The following is a 27,027-nucleotide window of genomic DNA, read 5'->3' as shown; positions in this document are numbered from 1 at the left end:
AATTCATTGTTTCAATAAGCTGGACTCTGGTGGTATCTGTACTTTTGTTGGTCAGTCATAAGATCCCTATCTGGGGTGTGTATTGTATCTCCCCCAAGAAATGTTTTGTCATACAGCATAAGAGTTTGGACTTTCTGATTCAAATAACAACTTAAAGACCTCAATTAATTTTTTTTTTTTTTTTAGTGTTAGGGATATCACACATTACCACTAATGAAATCAGAATGAGTCATCTCAGAAGGAATCTCCCAGCATAGCAGCTATTACCCCTGCAGAAAATAATCTCAAAACTACATGATTTCCTCCAGCCAGGTATAGATTTCAGAGGGATATACCTGAAGATGTTTACATGTAAAATACGTGTTGATGTCAAAATAAAAGCTTCTTATATAAGATCAATTTCAAAACATTCTTTCCTTCCGAGTTTCATAAAGAATATACCGGAGAAAAGCAAATGTATTAAATAATTTTCTCATGTGACTTTTTTTCAACAGAATTTTAAGAAAGGATTTGTATATATTGGCATTCATTCTTTTGAATATGATCCTTAAAAGAAAACTTAATACCTCTTGGAAATTCCTAACATCTAACCCTGGAACACAAGCCAGGGTTCATGACCTCCATGAACATATGCTTTAATACACACTGGTGGCCCCAGCTGCCACCTGTTCCAGATCATTCACCTTGGACAACTTCTCTCAAGCAGAAACACAGATTTCAAATATCACTTACATTTTTTTTCTATATCCTTATTCAATACCTCTTTGACATTAGAGAACCATGACTTGTTTTCATCTGGGCATCTTGAGACAGCCTTAATCACAGCCAATAAAAGTAGAAGCACAAGAGGGTAACGACATACTCACATACAGCCAAAAAAAAAAAAAAAAAAAAAGTCATGAATTTTATAAGAAAACTGCAAACTAGTCACTCTGGTCAACCCTTCCAGCCCATGGAAGGGACCAGAAGTCCTTGTACCTTCTCTCAGTGCATCTCAGTTGTACCATGGTGGACCTGACCCTTTACACCCCTCTTGTTTGAACTGTTCTTAAGACCAGAAGCTGTAGGAGAACTTGACATACGCACTTCAGAGCAGAACTATTTTTAGAACTTAAGTAGTAATTTAGTAACTCCTCATTGTCGTCATCAACCAGAATATTCTTTCCTATCTGGACTAGAGATATTTGAGAAATTCTCTATCACACACTATACAACCTTCTGAAAGCTGAGTTCAGCTCACTTCAGGTGCAATAAATACAAAAGCTTAATGTGCAACAAGTAGAGATATTTAAGACAATGCATCGACTCATCCTGTGTCAGGCAACAGTAATGTCATTAGGCAAACCTCTGTGCTCAACAGGTAGGCTCTGGTTTATAGTTGATAACCTGCCTGAGTGTTTACAATACTGTTCTCTTAAAACAGACAGTGCAACCTTCATTCCTTTCATACCTAGATATAACAAACAGGATCTACCAAATGTCGTGTTTGTTCCACCAAGCATTTGAAACTTACCAACAGTGTGGCTGTAGAGAGAAGCCACCTCCCTTAATAACTGATACATACCTGTTGGAAAATATTTCCAAGCTTTAGTAATTAGCATAAATATGAAAGGCCTGCAAAGGGCCAACAGAACTGAATCTCTGCTTAAAATAAGACAATATAGTTATGCGATAGGATTTGCGTAATCAGGGATTTTATACAAAAAGAGAAAACTGTTTTGCTGTTACAGGTACATTTGCTTGGGTCTTAGCTTTAGTTTTCATATCTGAAATGACAAATGATGATATTTATTGGCCATGTTTGAGATAGGAACTCACTAAATAGCCGTCGCTGGTCTAGAATTCACAATGTTGATCAAGCTGGCCTGGAACTCATAGAGATCCACCTACTTCTCTCTCTCAGATGCTGGGATTTGAGCTTGGACCACCAGACTTAGCCCTCGAATAATGTTTTATGAAAGAAATACTGTAACAACCATCAGTTGAGCCTAGAATACACATTGCATTACTTTAGACATGATACTCACCGAACTTCAAAAGCAAATACAGAATTGAATTCCAGGGAACAAAAGTGGAAAGCTTCAAATCTTAGCAATTGGACCCAAGGAAACACTTTATGCGAACACTGGCCATACTGCCAAATGGATTCATTTAAATTTCACAGCTTTGCCCAGCCCACCCCATGTATTTTAACTGACGGTCTAATTGGCCGTAATATAGCCAAAAGGAATGAAACAAAATAAAATATTAGAAGTAGGTTTATGAATTACAAACTGAAGAATTGAAAAACAGAGGTAACCGATACAACCAGTACTTTTAAAGTAATTTTTTTTTTCATTTCGCTTGATCTCTTTCTATGTGTTTGTGTTCTGAGACGGGGTCTCACTGTGTAGCTCTGGTTGCCCAGGAACTATGTAGATCAAGCACACAGAGATCCACCTGCCTCTGTCTCCAGAGTGATGGCATTAAAGAAGTGTGCCCATCCCGGGGCTTCTGATCGCTCTTAAACTTCAGTCGGGGGGGGATGGGGAGGGGGGGAAATACTGTGCTATGACCTAGATCAGTGAGCTACAATTAACATTAACATCAGAAGAACTACATTAATAGAGTACAAGCTGCCGCACTGCTGTTGGAACTGAGAAATAAATCTTGTCACAACACAGCAGAGTTTCTGTCAATCTGCAAATGAATGGTTTGGGGAACAGGAGAAGTATCCAAGACTTTAAGATACACTGCAGGGGCTGAGGAGATGGCTCTGTAAAATGTTTGCAACTCAAGCACAGGAGCCAGTGTCTGGGTTCCCAGCATCCTGAAGGGGTCCAGCATGGCAGCATTGTATCTACAAGCCTAGTACTAGGAAGGCAGAAATGGGAGGTGGGGGCCTGGAGCTTACTGGCCAGCTACTCTACACACACACACACACACACATACACACACACAGACACACAAACACACACACACACACACCATGAGAACATGTACACACATAACCCACACAGAGAAGAAAAGATAAATTGCAATTTCAAAAATGAGACACCGGTTTTTAAAAAAAAAAAAAAAAAAAAAAAAAAAGATCCACATTTTCACATCTATATTAGACCATAAGACTATCGTAATTTTGCCTACATTTAATAATATGATATTACTAAATCTAATTTTTAATATTTTAATGTCTTACAACTGAAATGATTTGGGGTCTGTAAAATATATTCACATGGTTGGTTTCTGTAGGGGATTTTTCCTAAGCCCTTCCTTCCCCTTCTGTGATCAAAGGCTCTTCTGTGAACTGTTCATGACAAGTTTTCAATTTAACAAGGGTTTTTATGACCACCAACTTGGACAATGGAGCCCACTCACACATAGCTCACAACTTTTCGCAAGAAAAGAAGCCCAGAAGCCTGCAGCCACACAAGAATAAGAGTTGTCATTTTACCTCAAGAAAGGGAGCTCTTTCTGAAAGAGTGGCTGAGCTGAGGATGCCTGAACCTGGAAACATAAAACTCTGCCCTTCTGGTCATTTAAATGTTTTTTTTTTTTTTTTTCTAACTTACAATTCATAAACACAATTCACTTATGCTGGAAATTTATTCAGAACTCTTTAGATCTGTGATAGTTTCTAAGTACCTCTATCATTACTTTTTAAAATATTTTCTTGGGGAGGGGGAGGAGGAACCTGAAAGTCCCTGATCTATGAAGAACAGTAAATCCTATCAGTGGGGTGTAGAGGGAGACAAATGAAGCAATGAAGCTCTATTCTTATAAAGGAGGCACATCGACTAAAAACTCCACCTAAAAGGAGGCAGTGAATGAACTTGAATTTGGTGGCTTGCTTTTTTTTTTTTTTTTTTTTTTTTTTTTTTTTTTTTTTTTTTTGGTGTGCTTGACAATGCAAGGACACTTTTCAAGTGCCCGTCTAACACACTGGAGTGGGAAGCAGGCTTTGAAAACATAAAGACATTCCTCCAGCGAGTTTCACGCTGCAGGCTAAAAGCACCAGCCATTCATTTTTCCATCTCCAGACGCATTCTTCACCCGGTTCAAAGGCAGAGAGACAACAAGCCCGCACACTTTCTGAAGGTCGTCCCTTGTAGGAACTTGTGAGGGACCAAAGGCTTAAGCTACAAAATATTTTTTAAAGACCTAGTTTTAAGAATGCTTCCTTTTCATTACACTCTAGTTCCCACCTCCTAACTTAACTTTCTTCCCAACCCCAAACACAAACACACACTCCCTCTCCTCTTCCCGCCCCCCCATACACATGCACACATGCGCGCGCGCACACAAACGCAGACAAATGGGGACGCTTAGGCAAAAGAGAAGGTTTTAAATATATTCTCAGTGATTTCCAATGTGTTCAATTAATAGCTTCAGCAATTATTTTATTATGCATTCTTTTAAAAATAGCATATTTACACATATTCCTTAGCCTAAGCAGGGGGCATGGGATCTGCTTTGAAAGGGAGTTATCACTTAGCTAAGACTCAAAAAGAGGGTTGGGATTAGGAAGGAGTGGGGCCGGTAGGCAAGTAGGGGACAGGTGGGAGGGATGGGTGGATGGGAGCCACCAAAATCACAACATAAATAGCACTAGTTCAACTAGCTGCACATAAAACTTTAGGGGCCCCTCCCCTCCCATCATCAAATGTATTTTATGCAGCATCCTGTTTTATTCTGTTCTCTGACCTCAACAGCATTTAAGGCATTTGTGATTCTGGTAAGAGAAAAATATCAACAGTGACTGTTGGAAGGGCTGGGCAGTGTTCAGGAAAGTATTTGCCCTGGGTGAGACTCAACAAACCCTTTGTACGAGCAGGATCTGCACTTAGGCTCAGGTGGGAAACTCTTCCAATGCATTTAAAGGCCTATTTACAGCCCTTGCCTCGCACCTCTCCCGTATAATCGTATAATCGGGTCCTTTACCCAGCCAGTTTTCATCTGGCCCAGCTTCCTGAGTCTGCAGGTCAGCCACTAGAAATGAGAGGACAGGGAGGAAGGAAGAAAAGGGAAGGGGAGGGAAGGGAAGAGGGGAAGATGGTCTCTGCCTTTAGCTTCCCTTCCATTGATACCTTGGCTCTTAGGTCCTGTGCCAGCCACCTGAGGGCTGTCTGCAAGTTTGTGACACAAGTTGTCATCTACAAAGTTCATGTGCTATAACTTTACAAACGAGACCCCTCCTCCCCCTGCCAAAAAAAAAAAAATCTCATAAGTTTTAAGTAGTTTTCTAATTTTGGGTTGGGTTGGGCTCTGTTGAGAGCTACCCTGTTCTCCTGAGGAAGGATAAGAGAGGGGGGTTAGTGAGACAGGAAGTTCACAGGTCAGCTAGTCTTGTATACACTGCAAAGGACAACAAGGAGACCCTGTCTCAAACAAGGAAGGTATGAACTAACACTTGAGGTTGCCCTCTGACCTCTATACACTACTGCACACACAAACATGCAAACATATGCATACATGCACATATTGTACACATACATAAGTACGTATGTACGTAAGTACATACATTTTACGTACATACACAGATAGTTACATGTTATACAGACACAAGGAACAATGTAAAAGTTAGACAGGGCTATGTGACTTAGGCTTTAGAAAACAGGGCAGGAGCAAATGTGACAGGCACGGAGGCTAGAGAGTCATTATGCTCCAGTATTGCATCCCTTGTCTGTGAAATCCACCTAACACCAGGTGAAGTCCTGGTTAGTCTCCACTGAGCACATAGCCCTATTCATAGGAAGCAATACCTGGGACATCATTTGACGAAGGCCAACTTCCACCTCACCTCAGACAACCCAGGCAGACAGGCAAAAGAACTGCCCGGTAGAGCCTAGCCAAAAACAGCAGCCCACAGAACTGAGACTTAATAAATATTTGATATTTTAATGAATCCGGTTTTGGAATGGTTTGTTTTACCCCAAAAGCTAAACAACACATATATCATATCCAAGAAAACACATAATTTCACAAGTAAGACTTTTCATTCCTACTTATTCCAGACAACTAGAAGAAAATGGACACATTTACCATGAGTGTATTTTTATGGGGAAATGTCACCAAAGGTGAGCAAACATTGATAAGCATTGAATAAATATTGTGCATTCTCATATTCTTGAAAGTTTCTATTTTGTAACATAAGCCATCTCCTTCCCATCAACCCTGGACCACACTCGAGAAAAAAAAAAAAAGATGGATGTCAGACATGTATGTTTTGAGCAGTAGATAAAATCTCACTTTGGTTCAAATTAGAAGCTGTTTGAGCAATTTATCACTGGGGATAGGAAAGACGCTCTACATTCCACTCTGGTCTCATGGTGATCCTTAGTAAGACAAGATCACTGAGGTAACGGAATTCAACCATGGGAGTGCAGTTGTATACTTAAAGCACACTGCCCCCAGAACCTGAGATGAGAGAAATTAAAAAAAAAAAAAAAAAAGCTTCCAGTAAAAAGCATCACATCTCTCCAACTTTCAAAAACACGATTCTGTGGGTGCCCAGAAAGCCTCCCCAGGAATTCTTAACCTTTATACTTAGTCTTAGCACATCACACAGAGAAGAAGTATAATTCATTCCATCTGAAGAACGGCAGGAGCATGAGTACTACCAGGCAAGTAATCAAAGAAAGAACAGTGATAACATTTGCAATGTTAGTGTTTGGAAACTTAGGGACTTTTGATCTCAACATCGGAGAAGCTGACCACTTCTTTTTTTCTTTAATATATTTTTTATTGGATATTTTCTTTATTTACATTTCAATTGTTTTCCCCTTTCCAGGTCTCCCCTTCGCAAACACCCTATCCCATTACCCCCTCCCTGCCTCTCTCTATGAGGGTGCTCCCCCACTCACCCACCCACTCCAGTCTTCCGGCCCTGGCATTCCCCTACACTGGGGCATCGAACATCCTCAGGCCCAAGGGCCACTCCTCACACTGACATCCAACAAGGCCATCCTCTGCCACATATACAGCCAGAGCCATGGGTCCCTCCATGTGTACTCTTCGGTTGGTGGTCCAGTCCCCAGGAGCTGGGGGAGGGGGTCTGGTCCATTGACACTGTTGCTCTCCCCATGGGGCTGCAAACCCCCTCAGCTCCTTCAGTCCCTTCTCCAACTCCTCCATCTGGGACCCCGCACTCAGTTCAATGGTTGGCTGCATCCATCTCTGTATTTGTCAGGCTCTGGCAGAGCCTCTCAGGAGACAGCCATATCAGGCTCCTGGCTAACCACTTCTTAACCAACATCTTTCATCTTTAAATACAATCTCTAGAAACTTTCTGTATCTAAAATTCAAGAGAGTCTATATAGATAGTTCAATTCTGGAAGACAAACAAAAGCAAGTGGCATTTGATGGCCTTGGGAAGAGAGCATGGAAGAAGCAGGAAGAAGCAGGTGGAAAGGAGACTCGTTTTAAAAGAAAAAAAAAGAACACTTAATTTTGAAATTAAAGTATGTAAACATACAGCATATCTTAATTTCTAAAAAGACGAATGTAGTTTAATGTGTATGGGTGTATTGCCAGGATGCATGTCAGTACACCAAAGGCATGTAGTACTCGCAGGGGCCAGAAGATGGCATTAGATCCCTTAAAACTGGAGTTATGGATGGTTGTGAGTCACCATGTGGGTGCTGGAAATTAAACCCAGGTCCTGTGGAAGAGGAGGCAGTGCTCTTAACTGGGGAGGCATCATTCCAGCATGTCTTAATTTTAATAACAGTGTGACTCATAGCAAAGGGAACAAACATCAGAGTGAAAAGAAAGCCTATAAAATGGGAGGGGTGGACCTTATCAACTATAAACAGATGGGGAATTAATCGTGACTATATAAAGAACTGTAAAAATTAAAACCAAAAACAAAATTCGGTCAATAAGTGGGTCAAGGAACTGAATAGACTGTTCTCAAGTGAAATACAACTGGCTAATGCATATTTGAAACAGTGTTCAACATCCTTCTCCGTCAGAGAAACACAAAAGAGAACTACATTGACATTTCATCTCAGCCAGTCCAAATGACAACCACCAATAGGACAAATGGCTCAACTGTAGATTAGGATGTAAAGAAAGAGGGGGAATCATCTGTATCACTAGTGAGGATGTAAATGATACAGGCACTATAGAAATCAGTTTGGAGGTGCCTCAAAAAGCTACAAACAGGACTTCTATATGACTCAGCCATACCACTCCTGGGTATAAACACAAAGGACTTAAGTCAATACACCATGTTTCCTGTTGCACTACTCACAGCAGCTAAAGAAGAGAAACACTGTGGCCGTCTATCACCAAGCCAATGGATAATGGAACTGGAAGTCACTGTGCTAAGTGAAACAAGTCAAACACAGAAAGACAAAATCAAGTGCCTCCTCTCCCCTTCCCCCTCCTTCTTGGAGTGTGTGTGTGTGTGTGTGTGTGTGTGTGTGTGTGTTGTAGTAGTAGTAGTAGAGGAGAAAGGAGAGAGAGGTAAGAAGAGAAAAAACATAATAGAATACACGTGACATATAAGTAGACAGGGAACTCCTTAGGAAAAGGCAGGGAAGCAAAAAGAGGCAGGCAGGAGAATGGAGAAGGAAAGCCTGAGAAGGGAATGTGTAAGACCAAATATAATCATATATATATACATGAAAATGCCAAATGAAACATCACTTTTTATGTTAGTATTTAAGAAATTTAGAGATAAGTTAACAAACAAATTATATGAGCAGGCTGGGAACCTTAAAAAAAAAATTCTCCTTTAGCTTCTCAGGGAAACTGCCACATATTTAAAAATAATGGAGAGTGATGAATGGTGAATGCAAAGGATGTTGCATTCCCAAGCAGAAGCAAGCATAGTTTAGAGGATTATAGTCTTTCAGGACTGAAAACAGAGAAGTACAAAACAACACTTAAACCCACCTGAAGGAGGAGCGGAGTCCCTTAATAACAAAGCTAAGATACAAAGGATTATAATTTATTTTACAGCCTTCATGCTTCCTGAGGCCAACCAACCAGTAACAGACCCCACTTTCAAGCTCTATTTATTTCAGGCTGGACCCTCTCCTTCCTGCTTCATTTGGACCAAAGGCCCAAACCAAAGATACCCGTCACTTGCTTTCTTCCTGCCTAACTGAAAGTGAACCATGACAAGTTCAACAACCTCACCAAATAACTGATTATTTTGTTTTGCTGCCAGGGAGGAAAGTCGTGATTATTTTGGTTGGGGTTTTTTGTTTGTTTGTTTGTTTTTTTGTTTGTTTGTTTAAAAAAAAACCTTAAACACTAATACTTCTGTTCTACAGAGTTATGAAAATCTCTGCTTACATGGATTATACATTCCAAATTTTAACTTTTCTTTTGTCCCAGATGAATTATGTCAAAAGAAATTTGATAATTACTTTGGGGGTTTCTTCTTCCCGGTGTCTTCTCTATAGCCATGTGCCTGGCCTTACCCACTAGTAATAGAAATTAAACAATTTGACATGTTCTAGTGCTCAATGGTGTTTACTGAGGAAGAAGAAAGGACAGGCGTGGCCAGGGGACTGTTTGGCCAACAGCCAACAATTTATGTTGTAATTGGCAAATAGGTAGGTTTAAAGACTATAGTGGAGTTGTTAAAGATCTGGTTATTGAGACTGAGGAGACACTTCAGTTGACAAGCACTTGTGTTCAAGAATGAAGACTTGAGTTTGAGTTCCAGCACTCATGAGAAAAAAAAATCAGGACAAGCCTAGAATCCCAGTGCTGCTGGAGAACTAGAGACAGAAGAATCCCTGGGGCTTGCTGAGCAGCTTCTTGGCTGCTGGCCAGCCAATTCAGTGAACTCCACCCTGCCTCAAGTAATAAGATGAAGAGCCATTAAAGAAGATGCCCAACATCAAACTCATACATGCCCTTGCTCTCTCTCTCTCTCTCTCTCTCTCTCTCTCTCTCTCTCTCTCACACACACACACACACACACACGCACACACACACACACACCAGAGCAACTGCCAAGATCTGATGAAATTCGGGAGTATTTACACATTGAGGACTCCAAATAATTTACCAATGAACAGAGAAGTGATCTTGGGAGATTAGATGAATGACAGTTGAGTTACACAAGTCTTCAAGTGGCCTGCAAGTATCAGCTATTTTTTTTATTAGTAGTAAATTTGTTATTTTGTTATTGCTGTGTATATGTAAGGTGTGTCTGTCTGTCTGTCTGTCTGTGTAAGTGCAAGGGCATGTGTGGAGGTCAGAGGATGACTTTTGGAAGTCAAGTCTCTCCTATCACCCTGGGTTCTAGCTCTCAAACAGAAGTCATCTGTCAGACTTGGACAGCAAGCACTTTTTCTACTCATAGAGCCCTCTGGTTGGCCCCACTGCTATTTTTTAGGTTGACTTTTAAAACAACTGAACATGTTTTATGTCTTTCCTGAAAGCAAGAATTAGAACTTCCCATGCAAGACATAATTTGTTTGCAATGCAACATGCATTCGGAATGAAATCACAGCTCTTTGATTACTTAAACATTCTAAAGACTAAACAATACTGATAGCAACATGACCTGATTATGTCAAGGTAGATCAGAGACTGTGCATCAGGGAACACTTGGTCAAACAAACAATGGGCCAGAAGGATACATAACAAAGCATGGAACTGCAAGAAACAAAATTAAAACATGAAGTGGTACAGGGAGCATTGAATGCAGCTCAGCTCAGGCAAAAAAGCACTAGAGATACAGAGATGAAACCACTAGATTCCTCTCTATGGAAGACTGACATAATTAAGTTAACCTCTGACCTTAGTATTATATTCACATGCTGTCGGGAATGAAGACAGTACAGGGGCTGAAAGGGATGTGCAGCCTTGTCTACATAAACCTATCATTTTTAAAAACCCTGTTATTCAAAGATCAGTGACTCAAGGAAAACATGCAAACAGCATTTAGCCAAATTTACTTCAACAAATAAGTGATAGCAGAGCCTGTAGCAAGAATCTTACCAAAAAGGAAAAGATCTCTTTCACTATGGCTACAAGTAACTTAGCCTGGCCTCCTCTGTTATCTCCCTTTTTCTATGAATTAAGATTGGGAAAAACACTGCCATTTCTATAAGACAAAAGTAGATGTCAACTGATGATACCTATGAGCCAATCACTTCAAATAGCCCTCTACTCACTTCCTAAATGGTTTCACATTAGACTGAAATACACTAGAATTGTAGTGTGCAGCATGAAGATGTAATTCTGCTAAAACCTCCATGCCGTGATGCTTTTTAAACATTTTTCAAATATAACATTTAAAAAAGAATTTTTAAAGTTGGCCATGAAGTTATGGATCTATGAGGTAATGCAAAAAATAATAAATCAAATACATAATTATAAATGTAAGAGAATACTTATTATTTTTAAAGACCACCCTAAAAATACTAGTATAAAAAAGGGTCACTGGATCATAATAAGTCATTTTCATTGAATGCTATTTTCAGGAGTTCCCTAACATAAGGGAATAACTAAGGAAAAGGCTTTCTTTAAAACAACAAAACAGAACCTTAAATCTGTGAGGTTCTATTATTACTAACCCATCACAATAAAAGGAACCATTTATCTCCAACTCAGCTAAGAAATCTGACTTAGCCGGCCATGGTTGCGCACACCTTTAATTCTAGCACTCTGGAGGGAGAGGCAGGCAGATCTCTGTGAGTTCAAGGCCAGCCTGGTCTACAAATTGAGTCCAAGACAGGCAGGGCTCTGTTACACAGAGAAACTCTGTCTCAATAAACCACCACCACCAACACCACCCCCCCCCAAAAAGGAGGAGGAGGATGGGGAGAGGGAGGAGAAAGTAAATAAATCTGACTAATCTGACTGTAGTAGGAATATAGGAAAATAGTTGTAAATGAAAAGTATATAGACTTATGAAGTCCATGTAGAGATGTTGTGACTATCATGAGAGCCTCTGAATATATTGACAACTCCAAAGCCAAGATATTGTTGGGTCAGTCAACAGAATACATATATTAATAGTTCAGCTAAGTGCTCCAAAATTCTAAAGCACATTCTAAATTCTAAAGTCCCAGGACAGCATACATTTTACCTATAAGAAAAGAAACTTTAGTATGTCTAACAGGGGAAAATTCAATTGTACAAGAAACATGTAGAAAAACAGCCCACAGCCCTCAGGTGAGGTTCTCGGGTTTCTTGTCCACTCTCTTGAATGGGTATCTCACTGGAGAATGCTGATGCTAAAAATAAGAAACACTATCCATAAAATGACAGCCTACAAGAAGGGGGAGATTCTCAACAGAAGATATGTTGAACAAGGTCACAGACGTGCATTGGTTACAGCCTGACCTACACTGTGGAGTGTGATCCTCCTGATAGGTGACCTCAGAAAGCAGAAATCTGCAGATGATGTGCATACTCATGGCATAGTTTATTTTTAAATGAGATGTGAGGAGACCAATCCAGCCTGGAGATGGCTCCAAACCTGTAAATAAATAAAATCAGGGGGGCTTTGCCTTAAAGTTTATTAAAACATCAAAATGCCCTTTCTAAAAAAAAAAAAAAAAAAAAAATTAAAAAAAAAATCCTAAGTCTAAGAGCCTTCCTTCCATGCCTCCGTGTACCCAGACAGAGGATGGGACATGGAGGTAAGGAGAGAACTGATGGGGACATCCCCACACACTTTACCATGGCCCCAACTACTGCTTCTGGAGACACAAGCCCAGTACAGATGACTCATGAAAGAATATCAGTCATTTGCTCCAAAACATCCCTATGTTTAGAGCTGCAAAGAAGGTTAGAACAATGTGGAACAAACTTCTCCAGTTACTGATGAGGAAACAGACCCAGGGAAACTAAGTGACTCGATCAAGGTCACGAGGCTAGAACTCAAGATCTCCCTCCCAGGAGGGACTTATTTTCCATGGCCTCATTCAAGATAGCACAAAGTGATTTTCCAGGAATTTCGATAAACTGGAAGAAGAAAATAAAAAGATTAAAAAAAAAAAAAAGCAGCATGCTGGTTTGGAGCTCAAGTTCTTTCCTGTAAGGCAATATTAGATGTGTTCAAATAGATGGTTACTACATAGAGATATATTTTTTAAAAACATAAGCAGGAAATAAAAAGTTAGATACTAAAAAAAAAAAAAAAAAAAAGTAACTCTTTTCCTATGCTCTCAAGAAACCTGAGTCCTTTCTCACTGAAGCTGTCCTTAGACTGTTTTTACCTGTGCTTTTCCCATGGGCACCTCATAAAAGCACGACCCCTGAGGCTTAGGAGTCAGCGATGGAGAAGGATGCTGGCTGCTGAGGAGCACTTTTGAGAATAGGGGAAGAAAACACTTTTAGAGATTTCTTTTTTTTTTCTTTAGTATCTTTTCCATTCCCTATACCAATAACACATCTCATGAAAAAAATTTTTATGAGGGCACAGTACAATTAGAACAAGCCTTAAAACCAGCCCAGACTGCCCTGATGGGATGTCACTGGCCAAAACCAAATGTCTGAAAAACACGCCCACTCTTTCTCAAAATCTTGGTAAAGGAACACCCTATAGTCTTCCAGCGTTTCTAATGATTCAGAAGACACTTAACAATGTGTAAGCTGTAGCCTACACTTCTGAGTTCCCTCACAAGGGGGGTGGGGAGGATCAATTTTCCTTGATCTTATCCAGTTCTTGTCCTTTGTAAACAGCAGGTGCTCAATAAAGTGTATATTGTTAGTTACTGGAAAGAGCCTCAGGCTCTTTCAAGGAAAAGGAGTTTTTCTCCGAATGACCCCTTAACAACCTTGTGTCTCCTTCTCCTTCCTTTTAGCAAGAGACATAAATGTAAGAACCCTGACCCAGCCTTGTCAATACCAAACCACGTGCTGTCTGCCGCTCGCTCCTGCGTGCAGACTAGAGATGGGAAATAAAGGAACAGCGTCGTAGTAAACCATAGTAAAGACAGGAGGAAAACAAAATGGGGCATGTCACATGGTCGCGGCCTGATTTCTTTTTTTCTCAATTAAAAAGAAGGGGAAGTGGGGTGTTTCCGGCCTCCGTCAACCCGCTGAGGAGTGTTTTTCATTCTTATGAGTCTGGCAGAGATGCAATAGAGACGGAGCGCATCACATCTTAGACTTGGGGGCGAAAGAACCCGGACGAGCTCTGCAGCACCCACAAGGGTGAGCGAGCTTTCCCAGCGAGGCCCCAGCCTACCCTGCCCCCGCCCCGGCCATCACTCATGCTGATTGGCTCTTTCAGGAGCCAATCGGCACATGGCGTCCAGCCCGCCGGCCTGAGGGGCGGAGGCTCGGCTGCCAGGGCCAACCTCGAAGCCTGGGAAGGGGCCCTGCATCCCGCGAAGACGGAGCCAGGCGGGGGTGGGAGTCTGAAGGGCCTCCGCGGCTGTCTCTCCCACCCAGGGCGGGAGGGCTCTTGGAAGAGGCGGGGGCCAGAGCCAAGCAAAGAGAGGTTCAGGCAGGAAGCGGAGGTGACCCGGGAAAAGGGAAAGTGCCAGGGCTAGCGGGTCTGCGCCAGCTCCAAAGGCCAGGGGGCGGGGAGCATCGCGGAAAGGAGGTGGGGGCAGGAAGAGAGGCAGCTGTGAGCTGTGGAGACATGGAATCTTGGAGGTCGCAGGAAGGAAAAACAGGGACGGAGACCAATGGTAAAATCCTCTTTTTAGGGGGGGGGTGAAGGGCTTAACAAAAGGATGACAAAAAAAAAAAAAAAAAAAAAAAAAAAAAAAAAAGCCCGAAAGGATGACTCCAGTCTGTATCAGCAAAAGTGTTCTCTGTCTGCCAAGCTTCAGTTTCAACAGTAAAGTCAAATCTAAGGCAAATGCTGGTTAAAGGTATTTAGACGGCCCAGGGGGTCCTTTTAGCTTTCCACTTTGGGCTCTGGATTAACCCGCTACAGACAGTAGGCCACAATGACTGTACTATTGCATGGACCATGCACTAGGAGGTGGGGACAAAAGAAAGGGGGGTGGGAGGGAGTGATCTTTCCACAACACAATCTAACAGTTCAGAACTAAGTTAGAGGTGACCCTGACATGCATCAGAGAAAAGAGACACAGAAAAGATTGTTGTTCAATCAGTCAAATCCTGTGCAAGGGAGCTAAATGCTTCACAAATGGCTCTCCTTGAGCTGACATTGAAACAAAGTAAACAAGCTGAGATGTTTGATGTCTCAGAGAACGCGCGGGCGGGCGGGCGGGCGGGCGCGCGCGCGCACGCACACACACACACACACACACACACACACACACACACACACCCTTGTGGCAGCTGTATTCCTTTAACCTTGTTTTAGGGTTTGTTCCCCCCACCCCCACCCCCACCCCCAAAGACAGGCGAAGTAGCAGAGACAGCAATGGCAGGGGAGGTTAAAATAGCTAACTGAAAACTCACTGTGAGCAGAAGCTGTTTGCCACTGGCAGGTCTGATTCCGCTCAGCCTCTGGTGATAACTGACTAGCAAACAAAACCTTTAAACTTAGCAAAAGCAAGCACAATGGAGTGTGTACAGCACCAGGTAACACTAGGCACTCTGCTTAAAGCACACACACACACACACACACACACACACACACACACTTAAAATTTAGATACACATTGTAGAAGTCTACTTTTGGCATTTGGCAAAGGATGATCTATTGCTATTCTGAAACAGACATGACTGATTTTTCTGGATTATCATTTTTTTTAAGAAAATTAAGATTGAAAAGCTGAGCATTAAAGTTCTGGGAGGGGAAGGATTTTTGTGGTGTGTGTGTGTGTGTGTGTGTGTGTGTGTGTTCTCTACATAAGCAGGGTTTTCTTTTAAATCCCCTTTTAAAACAATGAGGATTCGATTTGGTCATTTCATTTCCTCAAAAGACAAAACACTGCTTATTCTATTTTGTAAAACCAAATTTATAGAAAATAAGAAAGTAAATGAGGGGGAAAATTCTTTTCTTCCTTTACCTCCTGTGTTACTGGATCTGTTTGCTTCAGGTTCCTCCTACTTTATGAAGTAAGCAGTTTACAAAGAAAGTATTGCAGGAGTCCCAACCCTCAAAACCCATGTTAGAAATAACCAAGAATTTTATGTTGGCAAACAATACAATAATAATAATAATAAAAAAAATCTCTGTCCTAGTGATGAAAGCAAGCACTGAAATAAAGAACAAATCAAAATAGGTGCTTTCTTAACATATCACATAAAACTTGAGTTTTAATATTCATCTACCTCCATTTGGTCCTACAAAATAGAGAACGTTAATTGTTGGAAGCAGAATCAGGACCATTTTGACCACACAATCACTTTATTATCCTTCCTATTCTTTATTATTATTTCCTATTGATAAAAGCCCAAGGCACAAATTAATTTCTCACAAAGAGCCCTATTAAGAAGAATAAATGTTTTTCAGTGCTCTTCCTGTGAAGCATATATAAAATTCATGAGGTAATCAGTTTGTCAGAATAAACTGCTTCCCATTCTGGAACATTCTGATTTGCCAACTCATCACATTATCTGGGAATGACACTTCTCTCTTCTACCCACAATGACCACCAGAAAACAGGCTCACAGAACTAACTTTCTATTACAAATGTTTCTCATTTTCAATACAGCCTGGGCCACAGATAACCTAAAGCCAACTTTCAACTTCTCTGAGGCATCTAGTCATAAACTTAAAGAAAAACAAATACCCTACAAATGAAGAATACACAGGTTTGCCCCATCATTCAACGCGCACCAGAACAAACACCCTCTTTCCCCTGACCAAGTGCCCGTTCATTTTACTAGAGAAATGTCAAGCAATCTTACAGAAAAAATGTACAGTAGCCCCCAAATGGTATGTGTGATGCCTCAATACAAGTAAAGGAACTACAGGGCAGACAGGCTAGGGTGAACTCCCATAACTCTTAACTCATAATGGGTCCCAGGCGCATGGTGTTTATTGCATATTCTGTACCAAAGCAGCCATGCCTGCAAGATGGTAGGTCTGTGTGTGAAAAACATTTCATGAAACCCAGTACAAGAACAAAAAGAAAATGTGCCCCACAATTCCTTTCTTTGGAGATCAGAGAGAGGTAAGAATTTCTCTATAAACACTTGTGCCTGAAAAGCTCTGACTCGTGAATCTTTTTAAGAGAGCTTAAATAAAAGTCGCTGCTGTTTATAACTACTTTGGTAGTGTGGAATCACAGAACAAAAGTGCACACAGCCACTCGGTAAGCTTGCCCTTCAGAACTCCGAGAAAGGATCTTAAAACGAGGGCTTTTTAGCTCCTGTATTAGCAAGTATTTTTGGTAGAATTGTCCCTGCTGCTAAGGGCTGGCCTTAATATTTAGTCAAAAGAAAACTTCCAGATAGAAGAGAATGATTCCTATGAAGGAACTCGTCAAACCTCAGAACTGGTTTTCTAGAATGTAAGTTTTAAAACGCTGCAGCAAGTTTTACACTTGGGAATTCTCAAATACAGAAGCCCTTCTGTGGCTGCTCCAAACACATTTCTTTGACTATCTGCCAGGTGTCGTTGTGAGGTGAGCATCTGTGTCCCCTGACCCACTACTCCCCCCACCCCCACCTCCTGAAAGTGTATCCTCCCCAAGGACACTGTGGGAAGGAGTGAGAAGGGAAGGAGGGAAAAGAACAGAACTCAAGCACCCGGTGGTAAAAGCACTTTTGTCTTCTGACTTTGCCACCATAAAAAACGCACCTGCTATGATGTCCAGTTAAGCTATTGACGGTCCTCTGGCTGCTTCTGGAAGTTGATGCTGGCATAGGTACTTATATCCTCACTGGAGCGTCTCGGGGAGTTGCCCTCATTGCTGCCTAAGGGCTGTTGAGGGGGAGGGGGTGGTAGGGACTGCTGTTGAGAGGGGCAGTCCTGAGAGCGCCGCTTAACGTCCTTGGCCAAATCCAGGTCTATGTAGTTAAGACTCTTCTCCAAGCCCCCAGCAGCCCCGCACACAGGAGCCGACTCCTTGGAGGCTCCCCCTAGGTCCCCAGGTCTCAGCCACACATTCTCAAATGATGCAGAGCTGTGACGTTTTACATCCTCAGTGCTGCCACCTCCACCGCTGCCCCCTACCGCAGCCCCTGCTCCAAAGGACACTGTGTTGCCAGCCCGAGTAGGTGCTGAGAAGGTCTCAGAGCTATGCCTCCTCCGGCACCCTTGAGTGTCTGCACGAATCACTTTGGCACTCTGGTTATGGTTGGGACTGAGGTTCACCCTGGTGAATGCACTCATGCCCCCAGGTCCCTGAGGGCCTCCCAGCAAGGAAGAGTGGGCAGCCTGCTCAGCTGCTCCTTGAGGTGTAACAGAAGCAGAGGCAGTGGAGGATGGAGGAGGAGCAGCTCCTGTCGTTCTAGGCAGGCTCACCTTCTCTGCAGCAATGCCTGTCCGCATGTCAGCATAGCTGACTGGGGCCACTGGTGAGGTATCCACATAGCTTTGATGAGGACAGCCTATCTGCATGGTCATGTAGTCACCACGGCTATTTGGCACCGATCGGGTTGGCCTGCAAATGGTAGCAGCCCCTGGAGGTGCAGGGCCTACTCTGCCCAACTCAACTCCACCACTCTCCTCCCAGGTTGCCCTCCGGCCTGGCCCCAAGTCCATGTTCATGTACTCTTCTGAGCCAGTCTCTTCTCTGGGAGCTGGGTGGAGCTGGGGTGGACATCGAACTGAAGGAGAACTACGGGAAGTTGCAGGGCCAGCTAAATAGCCAGGCTGGCTACTCCCGAATTCAATATTCACATATTCTCCTGGGCTTTTGGGCTCGGGAGGGTGCAGGGAAGACTGCTGCTGTTGTTGCTCTCGTACCCGGGGTAAGGTGCTTGCCTTGGGATCCCCCAAGGACAGCCTTGTGGGTCGAGCCAGGCGGCTGTTGGTCTGTGCAGCTGTGTCTACCTTTCGAGGCATATGGGGCTGCAAGACATGGTGGTGGGGATGCATGAGGCTAGACTCTGGTCTAGCCCCACAGTAACCCCCACCCAGGCTGTCGCTGCTGGTAGAAGAGGAAGAATCTTCGGCAGTTGCAGTATAGCGAAGGCGTCCAGAGCTAGAAGAGAGACGAAGATGCTGGTGCCTGGCACCCTCCTCTGGCTCTCCAGGGCGCTGAGTGTGCTTAAAGGACCTTGGTAATGAGTAGTAGGAGAGAACTGGCTTGTGCTGGGGATCTTCTGGGCCGTAGTAGCATTCTGAGGGGCTGCTGGTGTTGGAATCTCCCACTGGTGACATGTTCATGTAGTCACCTGTGCAAGGCAAGAGCTTACCACCACCGCTCTCAACAGGGGGTTTGGCATGAGGAAGAGCATGGGTATGGTGCCCCCCTACTCCATTTGTCCATGGCTTCCCATAGCTGTTCCCAGAAGGGGCTGCGCTGATGCTGCTACTGCTGCTGGACCCACCTCCAATGTCAGGGGAGCAACTACCACTGGGAGACATCATCATGTAGCCATTGGGGTCCACTCTCTGCGGGTGGCGTCTGATGGGGTTAATGATCTGCTGTGGGGCAGATACACTCTTGGGGCTCATCGGCATATAGTCCCCATTTCCTTTGCGGTTGCTGGGCACTGGAGCCACCCCAGGAGACATGGGCATGTAGCCATCATCAGTGTGGAGGTTGGAGGTGTCTGGACGGTGGTGGCCTCCACGACGTTCCAAGTGGTGCATCTCTAGACCCTCTTCAGGATAGGAGTGGGTGGGCACAAAGGCGGAATGCCGGTAGCCGGGCAGGCGGCCTCCACTGCCACCTCCTGGTTGGTAGGCAGCGGGCATCATCTCTGTATATTCCTCAATAGAAGCCACTGAAGACTGTGAGGGGGTCTTCTGATGGGAAATGGTAGGGGATGTGCCTGCAGAGTGAGTTCTCTTCCGAAACCGGTTATCCAGATCTGCTGCGCCAGCGGCTTCGTCTCCAGTCAGCAGCGCTGGGCTTGTCCCCAAGTTAGCACCTGGGATGTAGCGATGGCCGTTGCCACCCCTAGACAAGATGTAGTGACCATTGGGAGCTGTCAAGGTGGAGGCTCCCTTGCCACCCATGCAGATATAATTGCTCAGCTCCTCCTCACCCCTGGCTGGTGGGGTGTGCCCCAGGGAATCTGGGGTGACACTGCGGAAGGAACTTCGGAAATCGCAGGGACTAGAACCATATTCATCAGAAGAGATGAAACCGCCATCGCTAGGAGAACCGGACACGGAAGCACTAGAGCGCCTCGGGAAGAGACAGTCTGAAGTGGAGCCATGGCCACTGGTACTACTGGATGACAGACTCACTGGGCTGGTGGCTGAAGGTGAGCATCGCGAAGAAGGCATGGGGATGGAGCGGCTGTGGTTGAGTGGGGGGTGCAGCCTGGAGCTGCCTCGATGCCGATGGGCGTGGGTCCTGTTGGTGCTAGGACTCACAGGACTACCATCCACTGATGCTGGACGGGACATGGTGCCTTCGCCATCGCTGGAGGCACGCACCCGGAAGGAACCTGGTTTCCCACCCACCATACTGGCAGGGGAGGTGGCAGTGATGCTTTCAGTTCGAGATCTCCGAGTCAGACCCACCTGGCTAGGTGGAGGATTGTTGAGATGGTGCCTGCGCAAGGGAACACTGATGGGGTTGGAGCAACTGGATGAAGACTGGCTTTTGCTGCGCGGGCGAAACTCATCGCTCATGGCCCGCATGGCCTCTAGAATGGTCTCATGCATGTTCTGGGCCACCACGGAGTCATCCACTTGCATCCAGAACTCGCCGGGCCCTGTTACAGCTGAACGCCCCACCTCGATGAAGAAGAAGTTCTCTGAGTGGCCACAGCGTCTGATGTTCATCAGCTGCAGCACCACAGCGGCTGCCTCAGAGTTCAGCTTCACAAAGCTGATGGTCTTGCTGGTCAGGCAGAGGCGGTAGATGCCAATCAGGTTCTTTGTCTGACCCAGGCCCTTGGGTTTCAGGATAACCTGCCAGACCTCCTTGAACGCGGGTCCTGGGCCCGTGTCATAGCTCAAGTCCTCCCCTGCCTCTCCAACGCCAGAGCTGCCGCTGCAGCTACCACCGCAGCCTCCTCCAGCCCCGTCATGGTGGGCCTTTGCCCGATTATGCAGCTGCAGAAGAGCCTGGTACCAGCTGTCTTGCTCAGCCTCGCTATCTGCCGCAATGGCAAAGTGTTCGTCTCGGGTGTAGAGAGCCACCAGGTGCTTGTTCTTGGAGTCAGCCCGCTTGTTGATGTTGAAACAGCTCTCGAGGGGGATCGAGCGTTTGGGGGCGCTCGACTTGTGCCGCCACTTCTTCTCGTTCTCATAATACTCCAGGCGCGCCGGCCCCCCGGCCTCGCTGGCCGCCCGCAGCACGAAAAAGCGCTTATGCATACTCTTGGGTTTGCGCAGGTAGCCCACCTTGCGCACGTCTGAGAAGCCATCGGTATCCGGAGGGCTCGCCATGCTGCCGCGGAGCAGAGGGAGGTGTCGAAAAACTGGGTGAGGGGTGGCTTCTCAGTGCCGCCCCGCACATGCACTCCGGGCTGGAGGCAGCAAGCAGAAACCCTGACTCCGAAATTCACGCTGTTCCTGGCGCTGGGGAGGGGCAGCCGAAGGACGAGGTAGCTGCGCCAAGGAAGATAGCCTGATCCGAGTTTAAGGGCGTTTCATGCCCAGAGGGAAAGGCAGTGTGGGTCTAGGGTGAGTGCAGCCGCAATCTTCCGAGGACTAAGTCTCCCCCAGTCCCTGCAGCAGAGAAGGAGCTATGGTGCATCCCTTGCCGCCCCTGGCTGAGTCCGATGTAGGGAGGCAGCGATGGCCCGAGGAGTCCCCGTTTGGCCCTCTAGGCGCGCGCGCCTTCCCTCCCGAGTTCCCCTCTGGAAGTAGCGATTCCCGAGGCAAATTAAATATCCTTGGGCAGGGGGAGGCGGGCTGCCAAGTCCCAACGTTGCACAGGCTTCTCCCTCCTCCTCCTTCTCCTCCTCCTCCTCTTCTGCCTCCTCCCACCCTCCAACCGTCCCCGCCGCCACCAGCCGCCCAAATACCAGCTCAATCGCAAAGACCGCGGCGCTGCGGCTGTTGCTGCTGCTGCTGCTGCTGCTGCTGCCGCCCGAGGACGCGTCCTCTGCAGCCCGCACTCGAGCCCATCTCGGCGGGCGGGGAAAGTGGCTTTTCCACGCGCAACGCTACTGGGCAGCCGGGGGAGCAGGGGACGGTCCAGAGGGACAGGCTCATCCCTGCCCCTAGCTCCAGTCCGCAAGGGAGGAGGGGAGGGGACGAGGGAGGGAGGCGGGGTTGGGGGGGGGAGGTTTGGGAAGAGATCGGGGAAGACGCCCGGTCCTCCGGAGGCGCAGCCGCCGCAGTTACTTCTCGCCTCCTCCCTCCTCCTCCTCCCTCCTCCTTCCTCCTCCTCGGAGAGTTACCGAGAGCCCCAACCAAAACAAGCGGCGGCTGCGGCGGCTGGCACCGCGCGCCGGCCCTCCTCCGACCGCGCCGCCGTCTCACTCCAGAGGAGCAAAACACGTGACGAAGCCTCTGCGCTCCGCAGCCCGGCCGCCGCCGGGAGGCTCCAGCCTAGGTCTCTCTCCCTCTCTCCCTGCTCGCTCTACATTCCGGGCCCAGCCCGCCCCACGCCCGCCCCTCTCCACCCCCCGGCCGTGCCGCAGAGGCGCCCGCGCTGGCCCTTTGCTGCAGCGCTCGGGCAGCGCCCCTGCGTGGCCGGCAGAGCCCCGGGCGCTGCACCTCCCATGCCCGCGCCACCCAGGGAGCCCCCGGCCCGCAGGAATCCCCGCGGCGGGAGGGCGGGCGTGTTTGGGTGGCTACCGGAAAGCAGGAGTGGAGTCTGGGAAAACGGGAGGGGGCGATCTGGGGAAGACGCAGGAGTGAGGGAGGGGGCAGTGAGAGGGGGTGCACTGCGGCTGCAGAGCCCCGAGGGGGTGGGGGCGCTGGGGCGGAGGGGATGCGGGTGACCTGCTAGCTCTCACCCAACAGGTAAAGGCGACTCCCGGGAATCAGCTGGATGTCGGTGTCTGGGTGAGAGGTAGGGAGATGTACATTTTCGTAAGATTTTCTAAAGGACTTCTGGGCCAGTCTTCCACCTGGAATCTCTGGACGTGCTGCGGTGAGGCACCTGGAAAGAACCGAGAGGGACGCCCAAGGACAATGACTGTTGGCTGGGTTAGGGTCTCTCGGAATCAATACCTGGGATCTCACGCCTGGCACTATTAACCGCTGATCACTAAGGAAATAAAATGTAAATGTCACGATTTCTCTCCATGCAGATGAACAAGAATTCACACTTACGGATTAGTGCAAAGGATGGGGGGCGATTGAAGGAAACCAGGCGCCCCTTATCACATTAATAAGTCTTTTGTGATTTTTTTAAAGATGTAAAAGACCTTCCGAGAGTTCCTAAGTCCAACCCCTACTGTGTACATATAACAAATGTTTGTTTCATAGTTTGCACGCACATTGGACGACCCTATACATTTTTAACCTTGACCACAAGGATAAGCGGGAGACATAAGGATAAATGGCTAGGCTGTACAGGAAAATGGGTACTTCTTGATGAAAACGGGTCAGCAGCCCAGTCTCACAGTCTGTATCTCAGTCTCACCATAAGCAGAGATGCTCCCCAAAGTTTTTTGATTTTTTGTTTTTTGTTTGTTTGTTTGTTTGTTTGTTTAAGGTGACCTATAAATCGAGCTGGATGTCCGTGTCTAGCCCAACGGCCTTCTACAAAGGTGACGTTGGTCCCAGTGCTTTAAGCCATCCTACTCTAACCCTGGGCTAGGTTTCCACCTCCTTTCCTACGCCAGGATACCCCTCAGCCTCCAGATCCCTGGCACTGCAGGATGTTCGCAGGGAGACGCAGCAGTAAAGGTGCTGGGCATGCTCAATTCACTAGACTGCCTGGCCTGGAGTAGGGGAGTAGGGGGCGGGGGAAGGGGGCAGCGCGCCTCAGCATAATGCAGGGAGAGAGGCGGGGTGAGGTTCCTGGAGCAGCCTGCTGATTGGTGGAGTTGCCTGTCTTTCCCTTCTTGCACAGATGCGGTAAAGGGGAGAGGGGGCGAGGGAGGGTACAGACGTAGGCACTGGCGCCATTCAGGCACTTGCAGTACTTGAATTGGGGTATCCCGCATGTGTAGGTGCCACCTCCTCTCAAAAGCCCGGGAGCCTCGGGTTTCTCTTTTCACCTCCTTTATCATGCAGGTTCTTCTAAACCTGGTTAATGTATTATGTGGTACACACGTAGAATTAAAAGCCCTCATTTTTCCCCTCTGTCAGCTTGGTGATACGGGTACACGTGCCCACTACAGGAAGGCTATAAATAGAAAGTAATTTGGAAAAAGTACGGAGGCAGCAATATCAAGAAGAGGATTCTGAAGGTTTGAAATGCTTTAGGGAGAGGGTGGATGCCAACTAGGGATGTTTGAAGTTAGTGTAGCAGAATAACAGTGAGAGAGAGAGAGAAGAGGAGAGACAGAGACAGACAACACACAAACACACACACACACACACACACACACAGAGAGAGAGAGAGAGAGAGAGAGAGAGAGAGAGAGAGAGAGAGAGAGAGAGAGAGAATAAACAGCTAGTCTAGTCTAGCAACTGCTTAATCTAAATTAGTCCAAAGAGCTTTTTACAGAAGGGGGGGCTCACAGTATGTAGGAAAGCACTTCAAGTCCAGACTTTCACTTTTTAAATTACTTCCTTCCTGACCCCTGTCACCAACCAATGTTTGGTATCAACAATACAAACAAAAAAAGAGAGAGGAAAAAAAGGATGCCCCTTTATGGGGGAAACAGTATTTTCTCAAAGGAGGAGACAACATAAAAAGCAATTTCATTTGGAAAATTTTTATAAGTCATTTCGCAGAATGTAAGGGTTCTCATGATATGAAAGTAATGTTGTTATAACTGAAGAGGAAATAGAACAGCTGCTTTGAGGTGTCCAAGACCCTGGATCAGATCCCCAGCTACATACACAGACATACAGACACACAGACACACACACAGACACACACACACCAGATCACTGTAACAAATTGCTCACCAATCAGTGAAGTTCACCACACACACATATACACACTCACACAAACAACTCACTCGAGTCTTATTACAAATCTTAAAGGTAGTTAATATTCAAGTTGTACTCCAGTATGCTCAGTTCTTTGCAATTTTTTTTTTAATTCATGGGTTGAGATAACTCTTGGAATGCAAATTGACATTTGATTCACGTAAATATACAGAAGAAGAAGGTAGGCTTTTGTGGAACCCATGTGAAGTAGTGTTGGGCAGATACGTGTATTATCGTGTCACCTTATGCTAAATTAGTCTTATGTATTGTAAGGAAAATTTACACCTAACAGAAAATTCACAGAACAGCCAAGCAACCGATTATGAAATAAGTTGCTCAATGCTGCCATCTCTAGGACAGCTAGAAACCACTTTCGAAATGAATAAAGGAAAGCTGACTGCATTTTAAAATATTGACTAGAAGAAGCACTGCCAGAACTAAATGGCATATTGATGTCTTGAATACAGTCATGATTGTAAGAATTAAGATTTTACATGTCTTCTGTGCATATTTGATTAACATACCTACAATTACCGTTAAAATGGGGAAATGGCCTGTGTGTGATGTTACCAAGAAAACCATAGAAAATGTCAGTTATTTTATACACACACACACACACAGAGAGAGAGAGAGAGAGAGAGAGAGAGAGAGAGAGAGAGATCCTTAATACAAATAGATTATCAGTAGAGAAACCGTTGGAAGCTCAATTAACTGTAGCAATTTGGAACAATGCTTAAAGGAAAATGAAAACTCATGGATTTTTTAAATTGAAGGATTATATTTATTTTAATATACCTGCATAGTTACAAATATTTGAAAGCCTCTACAAAGCTGCCCAAACCATAGGAGACACATTCTTGCAGCTTTGGTATCAACAATACAAAATAACTGAATCTACTAGATGGAAGCTTCTCTGGCCCCAGGATTTTTTTTTAAAAAATGAAGGTCTTGCTTCAGCAGGTTCCGGGAGGTAGGCAAGGGGCCTGTGTAGTTACCATGTTCTCAGTGCTGCTGATTCCACAGAGTGCTATTTCTGATGATGGATTAAAAGGCACAGTAGTGATATGCTATGAAATGCAGGCAGGGTACTCACTTCACAGCTCCATTCGTGCTCAAAGAGAACCACAGCAATAAACATTCTACTTAACTGAGCTCTCACTGTTTGGGGACTTCTCTATTCAATCACAGGTATCAAGCACAGAGAGCTATTCTTTCTAAGATGTAATTAAAATGTTGCAGATTTCTGACCTCCTTCAAGCCCCAAACCAACATGTAGTAAAAAATATCCTCATCTAAAGCAGTCTGAAGAGACTCCTACTTATACAGAAATTTGAGCAATATTGGCTTACATACAAAGGGGGGAGTTTCTAGTTAGCTCCTACCAAATTACGTGAACATACAGCTTTACCTAATAGAGGTTTTTATCTCTGGGTTCACTACAGTTGGGTGGAGCAGGCAATGACCCATGCTTGGGTGCATCTCATAGCAGCTTGGAGAAAAATCAATTACTGGCAATCAGCTGGTGAGAATTCATCTCTGCTCTCAGTCTGGATTTCACACTGTATCCAGGGGAATTCATGGAGTCGAGTGCTAGCCAGAATTTCAGAAATATATTAATCCCTTCAATAATGTCAAACCTTTCATCATTTGGTTTATATAAAAGCAGGAAATAAGTACATGGATGAAATTGGAAAGGGGGAAAGTAAAAACTCAATGCTATGATTTGATTCTTCCATTTCAGAAATTGGGCTGATTGATGATGTTTTTCAGAGGGAAGAACATACATGACCTTTTTCTAAATAACCTTTATTTCCTGATTAATTTTAACTTTCTTTGCATCTTTCTAGAACTGTATGTGAATGTATGTGTAAGCATGGGTGCCTTTGTGCATGGAGATACCCATGGAGGTCAGAAGTGGGCATCCGACCTCAGGAGCTGAAGTTATAGATGGTTGTGAGCCACCATGTGGGGGTATGAAACTGAACCCAGGTCCTTCTGTGCAACTTTATTTTAACTGTGATGTTTGGATTTCTTTTCAGTTGTCTTCAATAGAGATAGAG

At 45.2% G+C, this 27,027-nt stretch overlaps 1 protein-coding gene across 1 annotated transcript in view; it reads right to left on the bottom strand.

Annotated features, from left to right (window-relative positions):
* The window catches only part of Irs1 (insulin receptor substrate 1), a 58,391-nt gene extending 35,770 nt beyond the window's left edge, over positions 1-22,621 (bottom strand). Inside the window, exon 1 of the mRNA XM_034521415.2 lies at positions 17,636-22,621. Within this exon, the coding sequence (XP_034377306.1) occupies positions 17,657-21,352 (3,696 nt within the window). The 5' untranslated portion in view covers positions 21,353-22,621 and the 3' untranslated portion in view covers positions 17,636-17,656. The remainder of the gene's footprint in view (positions 1-17,635) is intronic.
* Between the last annotated feature and the right edge of the window lie 4,406 nt (positions 22,622-27,027).

The sequence above is a fragment of the Arvicanthis niloticus genome, chromosome 17 (assembly GCF_011762505.2).
Source record: "Arvicanthis niloticus isolate mArvNil1 chromosome 17, mArvNil1.pat.X, whole genome shotgun sequence".
Lineage (NCBI taxonomy): Eukaryota > Metazoa > Chordata > Mammalia > Rodentia > Muridae > Arvicanthis > Arvicanthis niloticus.
Note: the sequence above shows the minus strand (reverse complement) of the source record. Positions and strands in the feature narration are given on the sequence as shown.